Source organism: Taeniopygia guttata, chromosome 2, assembly GCF_048771995.1.
Source record: "Taeniopygia guttata chromosome 2, bTaeGut7.mat, whole genome shotgun sequence".
NCBI classification, from domain to species: domain Eukaryota; kingdom Metazoa; phylum Chordata; class Aves; order Passeriformes; family Estrildidae; genus Taeniopygia; species Taeniopygia guttata.
In genome coordinates, this window is record NC_133026.1 from 117,817,875 (window position 1) to 117,831,322 (window position 13,448).

The 13,448-nt window shown below is 40.2% G+C and overlaps 2 protein-coding genes across 14 annotated transcripts in view; one reads left to right on the plus strand and one right to left on the minus strand.

Moving 5' to 3' along the window:
- Positions 1 to 12,332, plus strand: part of CSPP1 (centrosome and spindle pole associated protein 1) — a 64,766-nt gene extending 52,434 nt beyond the window's left edge. For all 12 annotated transcript variants that reach the window (XM_072924722.1, XM_041713924.2, XM_072924725.1 and 9 more), the window contains 4 exons: positions 531 to 594; positions 4,092 to 4,207; positions 4,360 to 4,510; positions 8,450 to 12,332. In XM_072924722.1, coding sequence (XP_072780823.1) covers positions 531 to 594; positions 4,092 to 4,207; positions 4,360 to 4,510; positions 8,450 to 8,664 — 546 coding nt within the window. In that variant the 3' untranslated portion in view covers positions 8,665 to 12,332. The remainder of the gene's footprint in view (positions 1 to 530; positions 595 to 4,091; positions 4,208 to 4,359; positions 4,511 to 8,449) is intronic.
- The window catches only part of ARFGEF1 (ARF guanine nucleotide exchange factor 1), a 92,479-nt gene continuing 90,814 nt past the window's right edge, over positions 11,784 to 13,448 (minus strand). For both annotated transcript variants that reach the window (XM_002197592.7, XM_072924719.1), the window contains exon 39: positions 11,784 to 13,205. In XM_002197592.7, the coding sequence (XP_002197628.5) occupies positions 13,041 to 13,205 (165 nt within the window). In that variant the 3' untranslated portion in view covers positions 11,784 to 13,040. The remainder of the gene's footprint in view (positions 13,206 to 13,448) is intronic.

A 13,448-nucleotide genomic window follows, 5' to 3' on the forward strand; every position in this document is an offset into this window, starting at 1 on the left:
GGATTTCTGTAATACATGTTTGCAACCATGATGTGTGTGAACTATGAGTATTGGTCTTAGTGCTTGATATTATGATATAGAAATTTGTTATTTTAATGCTTTAATGTCAAAGATTGTATGTGGTGGGGTGAGTTAAACATAAACCATTCTTCATTTGATTAATACTTCATACAAACCTTAAGTGCAAAGCTCACTTTGAGCACTGACTATTTTGAACCTTATGCAGAGTGACAAAGATAAATTTCTTGATGGAAATGTCTGTGTTACACAAATTACCACAACAATTGTCATGTGTAAGCAATTTCAGCAAAAGTAAAAAAAAGCAAACCCTAATGGTTAAAGAGAATATGAGTTCTTTAAAAATGCATTGGGATTTTAGAACCACAAAGTCAGGGATAGTAGAATATTAACAATGTAGAGCTGCTCTTTGCTTTGGAGAAGTTTAGCAATTAATTTACATTAATTATCATTTGGCCCGAGAAATGTATTGAAGCCTCTGAATTTCCATTTTTTCTGTTTCGTTTTTGTAGTTCAGGAACAAATCTAATGAATTCCAGAAAAATTCACTGTTGGAATCGGATAGTGCTTTTATTGGTGAGTTTATACTTCCCCTTAAGCATGTTGTGAGTGTACAGACATGTGGTTTAGTCTTCAGCTGTGTCTCTAAAATGATTATTACTGTTTTAGAAGTTGCAGTGGTTGTAGCTATGGTGATTGGTTTAAAGTATTAGGAAGTTATGCCTCCAAATTAAAATGCAGAGATTTAAGAAATTTTACTGTAGCAAATTTGTGTAGATGACACCTAAACTTAATGATGCTGCTCAGTTGCCCTTTTCAACCTTACATCTTTTAATGAGAAAGCATCTTTCTCTGCTCTTCATGCTTTGTCTGGGAGGTTAGTCTTGTCAAGGGGCTTTTTTGACATCTTCCCAGGATAAGGATTTGGATTTGGATAAGGAAAAGCTAATATTTATGCAGGAAATGTGTTATAATGGCAGCATTGGCAATGCTTTTCTATTGTTCTGCTGCAAATAATATAATTTATTGACAATCACAGCTTACAATTGCAATCTGTCCACAGTGAAATACAAAAGTCTTAGACAGTCAGCTATTCTTTTCATGGTTATTCTTTTGATTTACAAGCATGCTTGATTTTAAGTATGATTATATGGGTATAAAATAGCAATTCATTCTAAATTAGTCACTTTTCTGCTGTTCACATTTTATTTCATTTCACTTGCAACATTATACTTACAGGCATTGTCACTTAGTCATCATCTGAAGCAGAAGACTTTTAGTTTTCTAAAGAGTTTTGTCATGTAATGTCTCTCTATTCAGCCTTTGTATGTGTGGATGTAAAAGTGCTGTTTTATTTCCAGTTACTAGAAAAACCCAACCAGCTCAAGCCTTTACATGTTATTTTCCATTAGCAGGCATTTCAGTATCTTCAAATTTCTTTCAGTCATCTATGAGAAATCATCTTGCAAGGGTTTTATTCTTTGCTGTAGGGGAGGTGCAGCAGAGTCCTACAGGTAGTTTTTAATGAAACAGTGTTTCTGTAAACTGATGATGATTATCTCTGGCTTTGGTTAAAAGCAGATTTTTTCATTTGAAATGTATTCAAGCCCATTCTGTTAACATGCAAGTCCTGGTGTACAGGGTAGAACCTGGCACTGGGAAGAGCCCAGAGTGGGGCATTCAGCCTTATTCAGCGCATTTGGTTCTCTCTGTAGTCTGTAATACCTTCCTTTTCAGGATAAGGGTTACTGTATTAGTGCAGCCCAGGGGTGAAAGGATGCCTCAGGAGAGCCTGTCAGTCTAGGCTGTAGCCAAATATCCCATCTCAGCCAGGACGGGCTCATGGAGAGGAACACAAGATGCAGGACAGACATGCAGGGCTCTTCCAGCTTCCAGTGACCTGTAGCTGATTGCATTTCATAAGCCTTGCTAAGCTGGGCCTTTCACAGGTTGCCTTTCACCAACTGGAATTAGCATTTTTGAATCCCTGTTTACCATCAGCAGAATTGTGTGGATAAATACCCAGCCTGTGCCTTCTGTGAACCATGTCCTTTTGTCTGCTGTGAGGCTGCCAGTTCTGTAATGGGGTGTTCTTGGTTATTTCCTAAGGTTCATGATATTTATAGTCCTCTCACCCTTTCCCTTCTTCTTCCCATCCACCTGGTACTTGCAGTTTAGTGAGGTGTTTGAGTTAACCTAATATTATTTATTCCCCCCACCCCCTTTTTGCCTTCCCCCCCTCAGATCATTTATGGCTGATGAAAACCATGTTCTTCAATAGTGAGCTGTATGCATTACCTCAAAATGTGTTATCTTTTGCATTGTTTGGGTTTTATAAATCTCTACTAACATTCTGAATATTAATCTGGTGACTTCCATCTCTGAAATGAAAAATAAAGATTATCATTCTCTGTGTGGGCTGCCTTCTCTGTGGGTTGTGCAGCTCACATTGTCTGAGGGTCTTTGGTGAAATACAGGGGCTGTATTTTAAAGTATCAGTTTGCCATTTCCTAGGAGGAGTGTAACACTACCTTCTGTTTTGTTTGAGCTTTTTTTGATGTGGGTTTAAAACCCAACCCAATTTTTACATCTATTATGTCAGCATTACATATGAATTTATGTCCTAGGGCTCTGAAATTTGAGACAGTTAGAAATAAAGTGTTTGAGGCAGTTAGAAATAAATTAATTTACTTTTTCCTTTTTTGCCTCACTGAAAACCCTAGAATCCATTTGTGTTAATGCAGTGATTTAAAAGCATCTCTGTGCAGCAGGATCTGAATGATGGATGCTTACAGGAACAGATACCATCTGATACTGATGATACACTAATGGCACAAATAAATTCTTAAGCTTGTCCTTTGTTGTGACAAATTCACATTGTTAAACCATTTTTTATATTCCAAGTAATAGCACTGTTTTGAATATAGTGAAGTTCAGCTGGTCTCGTAACTGGAATTCTGATACATAATTTGTTAGCCTTACAACATTTCAAAATTATGCTATGGTTTTTTTATTTGAAACATTTGTGATAAGAGCATGAGTACTGTTGGTGAAACTGGAGAAGAGAAAAGATGAGAGGAGAACAAAAAATGTATTTTTAGGGGAAAAAACAACTGACAATACAAAAGAATTTAAAAAATACCTCTTTTTGTTATTCTGAACTTTTTTTATATCAATCAAATTTATTTTTCAAACCTAAGTATGTCAATTTTCTACCAAAATAACTGTTAAATTGTTTATGTTGGTGGGGTGTTTTTTTTGGTTTTTTTTTTTTTCTTTTTTTTTTTTTTTTTTTGCTTTATGTGATATACTGGACTAACCACTTTTCCAAAACATGATTTTGTTGTCACAAAGAGTAGTAGGTGGCAGTGGATTCTGTAGAGGTTTTGTTGAGCAGAGTCCTTCCTTTTCCTGGGAGTCTCTGTTCCTGAAGGTGCCAGAGGGAATGCAGTAGGAAACGGAGCCCACTGTCTGCCCCGAGCAGCAGCAGAGCCAGGGTTACTGGTCCTGGAGGGAGAACCAAGAGTACTTGTTTGAAACAGTTTGTGTTTGAAACAGTTTCCAGAGTCAGTAAAAGAGGAAGAAATAGACAAGTGTGAAACAGAGACATGACCTTAGGCTTCATGTATATTATAAAAAGAGATTAAACTCCTCCCACTGTAATGTGATACAAGTATGATCAAAAGGTGTAGTTATTTATTCTTGTATGAACAGATGTTAACATTTTATTACATGAAAAGGCGGAGATATGACCAAGGATGTGTGATTAAGGCTTAGATTTTGTGCTATTATATTCCATGTAACACTGTCAGTCCATGTAATGTTATTATGTATTTCATGTAACATTTTTATTTATGACTCTGATCTTCCAAGTGTTCTCCCTTTCAAGTAGAGGTGCTGTGCTCATTTGAGTACTCATTTACTTTGAAGGTCTGGGTATAAACATTCTGGGTATAAACATATTCCTGTGATGGAGTCATGTACAATATATTGGCTTGTTTCAAAACATAAACAGGTTGGAGCACTCTCTGGTATGCCAATTTCTTTGAAAATTATTTCACCTGTTTTTCCAGGTGCTAATGGGGAAATGTTTTCTGCCTTAGAAGAAATGAATTTATTACCACAGCATCCACTTTCTGCAAGGGAGAGGAGACGATTGAAGCAGAGAGCTTTGGAGAGTGCTGAACATGTAAGAACTGACAGATGTAATGTCAGACAGTTCCTTTGCTTCCACAGTGACTCCATGTTATGGCTCCTGAGGGAGTACACGTGTAGTTATTTGCCCTTTTAAGAAGGATGCTCTTTAACTGAAGGATTTGTGCATTTTTGGATTCCCTGCAGGAGGAAGTTCCACCAGGGCAGACACCGTTGCTGCAGCCTGACAGCTTCTCCTTGCACTCAAACTTCAGCCTCGACGCTGATCAGGTGAAAGGCAAGAACGAGGAACGACTGCACAGAATGACTGAGCTCCAGCAGAAATCTCCTTCCTTGGGTATGCTCCCTGTAGCAGAGATGATGTAGTGAACAGTAAGCAATTACAATAATTAAAGGAACAAATAATGATAGGCTTCATGTAGCAGAACAGTAAGCAACCAGATGAAACACAGGAGTTATTTATGACGCTCTGTAGCTGGTACAAGGGCTTCCCCAGCACGCCTCAACACAGCTTCTTCAGACTAAGTTTAGAGGAGGAAAGTAGAAAAAGGTTCTCATATTCCTGTCTGATCAGCCACTCCTGCTTGTCCTGTGAGCACCACTGCAGTGTGGGGAGCAGAGTGGGGATATCCAGCTGCACAGCTGAAATGGCAGTAGGAGGAAATAAAACACCCAGGTGGTGAATGATGATGAGGTGCCTGTTTGAGTTTACTGGCATTCCTGGGAGTCAGATGTCTGTGGTCCAAACCAGCACGAAGATATTCCCAGAGAATTGTGTATGATGAAGTACTTCAGTTTCTAGTTAATTTGATTTTCTAGTGGTTTGTTCAGTATTTGAGTAAGGGAGTATTTGATACTGATACCTCTCACTGCACACACACTTGAATTCATTCCAAGTTTCTTACATCAGGTGCTGGGAGTTGTCTGGGAGCATCTCCAAATGCTGGCTGCCTGATCTAGATCCCTTTTGTGTATAAAGTACCAATCATGGCAACCATTAATGGCCTTTAATTTCTCACATGGGTTGTGACCCAGTTCATACACTTTGTGCTAATGATTCTTCACACGAGTCTGAAATCTCCCTTTTTTTTGAGGTAGTGCTATGCTGTCTAGGCAATTACAGTATCAGTATCCTTTTTATAAACTTAATGAGAGTACAGATGCTGGCAGTATTTTTGATTCTGTTGCTATGGGTACTCTTACAAGCACTTCATCTTTTTTTTTTGGTTTGTTTTAACCATCTCTCTGTGGTTTTAAGTCACTAAAAAAATAAACCCTATTCATACTAATTTTCTTCTATAATCTATATAAAATCTTTACTAATTTTATTCCACCCAGATATATTTGCTATGTGAACTACTATTACTTCAGTATCTTTGTTGTATTTCACCTCTTTTATAATTTCACCTCATATGGTATGCACTACACTTTTTATTTTGCTTGCCTTCTGTTTGTCACAGCCTCCAGAGCTTCAGGCTTTAGCTAAATATAATTTTGATGTGTGTATATATATATATATTCATATGTCTGTATGTAGCTTGCTGTTTGGAGCACATGGGGACCCATCACTCATCCTTAGCATTTGTGCCTCTTGGAAAGGTAGCAACAGATCCTCTTGCCCAGCTGTAGTTGTTCAGGCTGCACTGCTGCTTGCCCTCTTGTTCCCCCCTTGTGCTCAGGGATGCTACAGAAAAAAATGAGGGAAGCCAGGCTTTTTTCCCTAACAGTGTGAAAGAACCCTTGTGGCATCCTCCTGCTTTCTGAGCTGTCAGGACTGTCATTTCTCCTCTGCCCTCAGAGACACTGCTGAGAGAAAACAAATCTCTCAACCAGGTTCCTTAGTTATATATTTATCTTCCCTTGAAATGACCAGAGATGGCAATTCACAGGCTTTGATAAATTCTAAGAGCTGATCTGGTTCAGTAAGGAGGCTCAGTTCACAGCAGTTCACTTTCTCCTCTGGGACTGATGTGGGAATCCTAAAGGCATCCTAGTATTGTTTTCTTAATTGGTAAATTAGACAAAAGGAGTCAGGCCTTCTCCATTTTCACTCATCCAAAAAAATTTCCTGTCAGTGTAGACTTGGTGAATATTTGGGTGATGGAGTCTCTGTCAAGCAAGGTATGTGTGTTCCTAAGGGCATAAACAAGAGCAGGCTCAGATCAGAAGAGGGAATTCTCACAGATTTGGGCACACAAGATGTGCTGCTGTTGGTGTTCTGCAAGAATCCAGGTACCTTTCCATTTCTAAACTAGGATTTCATGCTATGGAAAAGCGTCCCTTACCCTCAGCCTCCACATCCAAACTGAATTACCAATCTTGATAATGTGTCCCAATTAAGGACAGATTTTTAGGGAGTGTGCAAAGTGTTGAAATTCATGGTGAAGAAGTTCTGCAGTGCAGCTGATCTGCTGGGCTTTCTAAAAGCAGCGCCAAGTGAGTCTGATCCAGTGATGTGCACTGTGATCTTACCTCTGGCAGAACAGTTGATCTTGCTCTGACATCTGCAAGATCTAAAGGCTTTGCTTTAAAGGCAGAAGTAGTTAAGTGTGGGGAAATGCAGCCCTCTGGCCTGCACATTCCCAGTTTGTGTCTAAACAGCCTTATTTTTATTGTTGCTGGATATCATCTCTCAAAGCAGTAAACAGAAAATTAATTTTCTTTAGGTATCACTTCTCCTGCTGTGGGCTGTTAACCCCTTTAAACCTACAAATGCAAAAAATTCTGGGTTCCAACTCATGGGAGAGTTGATCTGACCCAGGATTTAGGAGACAAAGAGGTTCACTCTGCCAGCTTCAAGCACAGGAGATGACAGGCCCTAGGGAGAGGGAGGTCTGTCTCACTTCTAGTGTTGCAGACAAGTCTCAACCAGACTGGGAGGGCTTGGAGGATGATCAGATCACTGTCTGTGTGATGTGACAGAACTAATGATTCCTGCTAAGTTCTTTTGGAACAAAAAGTATTTGACATTTTGTTTTAGAACCTGCAATCCCACCTAACAGACAAAGAGGGAAACTCAGCCCTTGCTCCCAGTGTATGTGGGGTTGTGCAGTTCTGTCCTTCCCTTCACCCCTGCATGCCTGCCTGCTGCTTCTCCAGGCCTTGGGCTTTCACACCCATGCTTAGACCATCAACTTTAAATTTTTAATGAGAATCTTCAGAGAAGCTTTGGTTTAAATTCTCATTTTTAAAAAGTCATCATTTTTGCAGAATAAAAACCTGAAATTCGTAAAAATCATCCAAATACATAAATTACATGACACTTATTAATTGCTTAGGTTAATTATTTAATCACTAAAGAATATGCAATTTTGTTTTGCTTTAATTAGGATATTTTTGCAAAAATGTTGGTTTTATTTTCCTAATCCAGTCTTTAAACTTATTTCTGCCCAGCTTTAACACCAAGAAACCAGAACCTCTTCACTGATGTGGTTCAGTTTTAAGAGGAAAACACTGCATTTTTTAGTTGTTACAGGGGGTTTGCATAATTTTTTTGGTTAAAGTATGTAAAAAATCAGATGCTGTGAAGCCAAAAAATGAACAGGACAGAGGAACTTACGTTTTTATACCCCTTCATATATAGCAAAAATGTATGTTGTTTGATAATCCACACAAAGAACTATTTGTTTAAGGTATTAGATGTATGTATAATTGCTGACAGAATTGAAACAAATAATAGTAGAGTTCAGAGTGATAAGGACCCCAAGTTCATAGGCAAGGCGGTTCTGGTTTTTGTTAGATGGGGCTTATTTTGTATCTGGAAGATCCCAACTTAGCCAGTTTCAGCATGACGTTGCACTGAGGTTGAGCTGTGCTGGGCTGTGATGCACAGGCTCACTTGCATTTGCACTGTTAAGCCAAGTTAAAACAATTCTTCATCAGTAGGAGACTGTCTATGCAAGGTTCAGTCAGGCCACTGTAAGTGAATGGCCTTACTTTCACATGCATTTTTATGCATATGTGCACTGACAGATTTCATTCTCCCTAAATAGAAGCTTTTTGGAAAGCAAGAGCCCTCTGCTGTGTCCACCCACCTCTGCCAGTATCCTTATCCCCTTGCTGAGCTGCTGGGGGGAGCTGTTCCCCAGAACACCAGCGAACGTGTGCTAAGTAGAAATGTCATTTAAAAGCGCTATTATATATATCACTTAAAAGCATTTATATATATATATATATATAAAAGCATTATTGCTGCACTGATTGCAGTCAAGCCTGCCCAGTGTCGTGGTGGGAAGAGCTTCTGTGCCGTCTGCCACACGTGTTGCTCTCCTCCTAGGTGATGACATTTCCTTGGGGGACGTGGACGACCTCCTGAAGCGCGCTCAGTCCCAGGCCAGCTCCACTGACACCGTGGCCACAGAGCCCTGGCTGCGACCGGGAACGTCGGCCACGCTCCGGAGGCTCCTGGCGGAGCAGCCGAGCCCGGCGAAGCTGTCCCCGGAGGCGGCGCTCCCGCTGGGCTGGCAGGGCCTCTCCACCGCGCACGGCTGATCCGCCCGGGGGCGCCTGCCAGGGAATCCCGCAGGGAGAATTCTCTCCCGTGTACAGTGTGGAGCTGCGCGTGTAACTGAAATAGCAATAATAAAGGCTCAGACACTACAGTGGAACGGAGACGTAGCACAGGGATGTTTTCTATTCTGTGACGTGGGAAATGGAGGAAAAGCTTGGCAGCTTTTGCACTTTTTATACAACTTAAATTTCAGCCTCAGAAACAGTGTGCTGTGTGTGAATTTGATATTAAATTAAAGATGTTTTTTAGCTTTATAGTCAAACTCCAAAATTTTCTGGCATTAGAGCAGGCCAAGAGCAGAAGGGCATTAGGTTTTTACCCAAAGAGTAACTTGAACAAGGACACTTGGTTTTCTTATAGGATAAATGCTGTCCTGCATGAAAGCGCAGCTAACACTTTCATGGGAAAAAATAACTATTGACAGTGTGTCTTACATTCCCTAACTTATTGTGTGCTGAAAATACAGATATTGTTGAATATATTTATGTTTCTGATTGAAGAGTTAATAAAGTATTTTGTTACTAAAATTATTTTTGTCATAAAAATTGTGAAAGCCGAGTTCAATTTCCTTATGCTTTGCTTCAGCTTTCATTTACTCTTGAACAGACTGGAGTATTAAGGCTGTCTCCAAAGAAATAAAAACACATGGAAAATCTGTTCATTGAGAGCACAAAGCTTTAGCAAGGACATGGAGCAAGATTTTACTTCAGTGAACTACACAACCAAGGTGAAGCAGGGGTAATGCTGCAGCTTTCCTTTTGGTTAGGAAATTCCCACTCAGAGCCTAAACCTGATCAATGGGGGAAAAAAAGACCCTAATAAACCACTGGTGAAAACAAGCACTTTTTATAAAGGTCTTTACTACATTGCCACCTTCAAGCTTTTGTGAACCTGTCTGAAGGCTACAGCAGTTCCATGATGATGGCAGGCAATGTTTGCTGACAGATGTACTTTCATGTGGTGTTGAGCTTCTTCACGGGCTTAGCGTGTTCCTTCCCAGAGAGAATTTGCCAAATCAGGGCAATTCTTACCCTGAATTTCTAGCTCAACAGTAAGAAGTTTCATCAGTGTGGGTCTGGCACCAGTGGCCACTCAAGCAGGGCCCTTGGTGCAATCCCTGACCTGGGCTGGAGCAGGTACAACGGGCTGCATGGCTGCTTCAGTCTGGACTTCCCAGAGACGGAGGAAATAACTTTGTGAAAATGCTTTATAATAACACACTTGCCACCCTCTCATGCCTTTTATACTTTGTCACCTGATGGCTCTCTCCAGTTGTTTCATAAGTTGGAGACACATTCACTGTACCAGCTCCAGGCTAGATGCAGAATTTCTTATCTAACTGCCTACAGAGTTTAATTATTATTTCCTTAATTTTAATCAGAATTTTTCCCCAGAGAGAAGCATGAAGTGTTCCCCTAAAAAGCCACACTCATTCCACTGCAGCAAGTTTCATAAATGCCACAGACCAGAAGCTGGCATTCCTTTCCTCCAGTTCAAGGCCAGGATATGGCACAACCCCTTTGAATTACCTTTTTCACTTGTGCCATGGCCTGAAACCACAGCAGCCCTTGGTACCATGAACTCTACTCTTCCTGCAGCTGCCCTCCATGGGGCACTTCTCAGGACACTGAATCCTTTGCATCTTTCCCTTTCCAGATCATGACAGCCTCACGTGCAAAATAAATGTTATCTGCAGTCCCAGCCCTGATGGATACTGAGATCGCTAAAAGAGCACCTATTCTCTGCCCCAACTCCAGATTTTTGAGAACGATCATATATGTGAGTGTTCAGAGAGCTGCAAGTTGAACACAATGCCCAGAACACACCTGGTGCTGCTCTGGCATTGCAAGAGCTAAAGAGGCACAGAAGAGTTATGATGACACCAAAATTCAGCTCCCAATGAACCAAAATTAAACAGGTATTGGGTCTTTTCCACATGAGCAATAAATAAGGCATAAGAAGGCCAGGCTATAAAATAATATCTAAAGAGGAGTGCACAACAAAACAAAAAAGCAGCGAGGTTTAAAACCAGAAAGAGACTCAAAACCCCAACTACCCAAGTTTTTAGATAGTTCATTGTACTCACTGCTCTGTCTTGAACACAGATGATTAGAAAGCAATTAGGCAGACACACAGGAACAGTGGCTGTTTAACAGGGCAGCAGGGACACTCTGGCAATGGTCTCAGAAGAGTGTACTAAAGCCATGCATGACAATGAATAGGATGGGACACATTATACTCACTGTAAAAGTTATTACTGGTCACTGTCAGACAAAGACCTTTGGTCTGGCCTAAGATTAAAACACAGCACAACAAACTGAACAAGTAAAATACAGCCAAGGTAAAGGCTACAATTAATTCAAATAACCTCAATTCTACCCCTTCTGACTCTGGTAATTGCTATTTGGTTTTGCTCCACCCCAATTAACTTTGTGAGCAAACTCTGAACCACAGGTCATAGCATTTTAATTTCCTCTTCTGGCTTTTCCAATAGCTATTTCACTGAACTGCTTACACTTACTTCTGGAGCCTGCTGTGAATGTCTGTGGCAGATACATTGCCCTGAAATGAGGCAATGTGTGAGGAGGCTCCCTCACACACCTTGCTCTTCACACTGCTCTCCTGTGCCAGTCAGGAGTTTTGTGGAAACACACTGGAGAACAATCCCATTCCACTCTAACAAAATCGAAGATGCTGACAAGGCTGAGCTGGCTGCTGTGTTCCAAGTCAGCGGAACTGCAATCACAGCCCTTCTCTTCCCCTTTTCTCCATCAGCTGTTTGGTGCTTGTGTTTTAATCCCCAGAGAGCAAAGTGCAGCTTTGAGCTTCTACCTGTGCAGCACTACAGGGTCCCTCTGACCAGTTCCTGTAGCACTTTTATTCTCCTCCAGCCCTGCCCACCTTTTTTTTTTTTTAATTTACCACTCCTTTTCCCCCTGTGTTTGTCTCTAACGGTGAGAAGAGGCATCCCAGTCAAGCAGAGGGCACCCAGCTTTCTGCTCCCAAGGTCTGGGGTTTGCTCCTTTGAAACAAAAGCATGAGAAGCAAAGTAAACTGTAAAACAAGTAGCTGTGGATTAGACTGGTTTTGATTGCACTGATGAAAGAGTTCAAAAACTTTATTGACCTATAACCTGATTAGAATATGCCAGATGAGAACCAAATATTGTACAGAAAGTTGTACAGAATTTTTTTTACATAGAAAACTTTACATATCTGTACCATATACATTTTGTCCATCTGAAAAAATTTCTACATCCATTGTAATACAGAATGCTTGACAATCTCGTCTGTTAACCATCAGAGCACAATTCACAGTATGAATACATTTCCAATAAATTTAACCATCCCCAAACCATGCCAGATTTGTTACTTGAATATATCCAACATTAAATTCTGTACATAAGAGTGAAATCTACATCAAACAAAAAACATTTGACAGCAGACACAACCTAGACTTGTTTGCAGTGATTCAAGTTCCAGTCCTTGAAGGATCATCATTTCAATGGCTCGTTATATTTAAAAGCCCTAAAACAAGTATATTACAGGTAGTTATGTCAGTCGTGATAGTTCTACTGTTGTCGGCAACAATAACTTCTGGGCTACAATGAAACAAAATAAAACAAAAATAACCAAAAAAAAAATAAAAATCACAACCCAAAAAAGAAACCCAAACTTCTAGTGCATTTGGTAAACAAGGAAGAGTTATGGGCTTTCAACAAATCAGTATTACAGAAATAAAATAATTTGGGAAGAACTGTATAGTGTTAAAGAGTTTATATTACAGATCTGCATCTCTGTACATTTTCACAGAAGGATGATTACCAATGTCTCAGACAGCCTGAGTGTGCAAAAATCTTAGAATATCAGACATAGTTGCTAAATATTTTTTTCCATGAACAATAATCTCCATTTTCTTTTCACTATAAACATTTTTTCCTTCAAAATACAGCTCTCCTGAGTTGTACTTCTCGCAGAAGCTCAAACCTTTACATATATATGTTTCTTTGGGTACATTTTACTTTCACACCCGCCATGAACATCCGTTGCTATGCTGCTGTCTAGGACAGTAAAGGACACTGCAGCCCGTGCTGACAAGGGGACTGTGCTATAAACCGGCTCTGTGCTCAGCAGGAGCCAGGCAAGAGAAACCAATGAGAGAGAATCCGCCAGGAAAGAGAGGGGCTGGAGTGTTGCAAGCCTTAATTACAGTTGTAAGCATCTGTACCGTTAACCCTTGGATACACATTGCCAGAGAAAGAAACCTTTTATATGGAGATCCAGACAGAACGGCCCAGCTACCTAATCCTTTTATTTAGCTGAGGAATATAAACTTGGAAACAGAGCATCACTATCTGCTAGTGCTTGCTTATCCCAGACTCTTGTTCTGGTGGTTGGGATATTTGGAAAACCACACCAATCCGCAGGAAAAACCTTCGCAAAACAGCCCGAAGCTCAGGAATAAGGTCAAACTGCATGATTTCACACAACAAAGGATAGTAGAATGAGGCATGGGCCTTGAACTGAGGAGAAAACAAACAAGAAATGACTCTATTATACATCAGTACACCTCAGAAAGCACACTGCAAAATAAGAATTTTAAATACTCTCCCAAATGTAGGTGAGAAATCCACAGTGACAGCAGAAACACCTTTACAACTGAAATTAGCAGTACTAGAATAAGGCTAAGACAGCTGTGATATACTCTGACAGTGCTCACCAGCTACACAAAGCTCCTTACTAATGCTTACTCTCCAAGAGGAAAT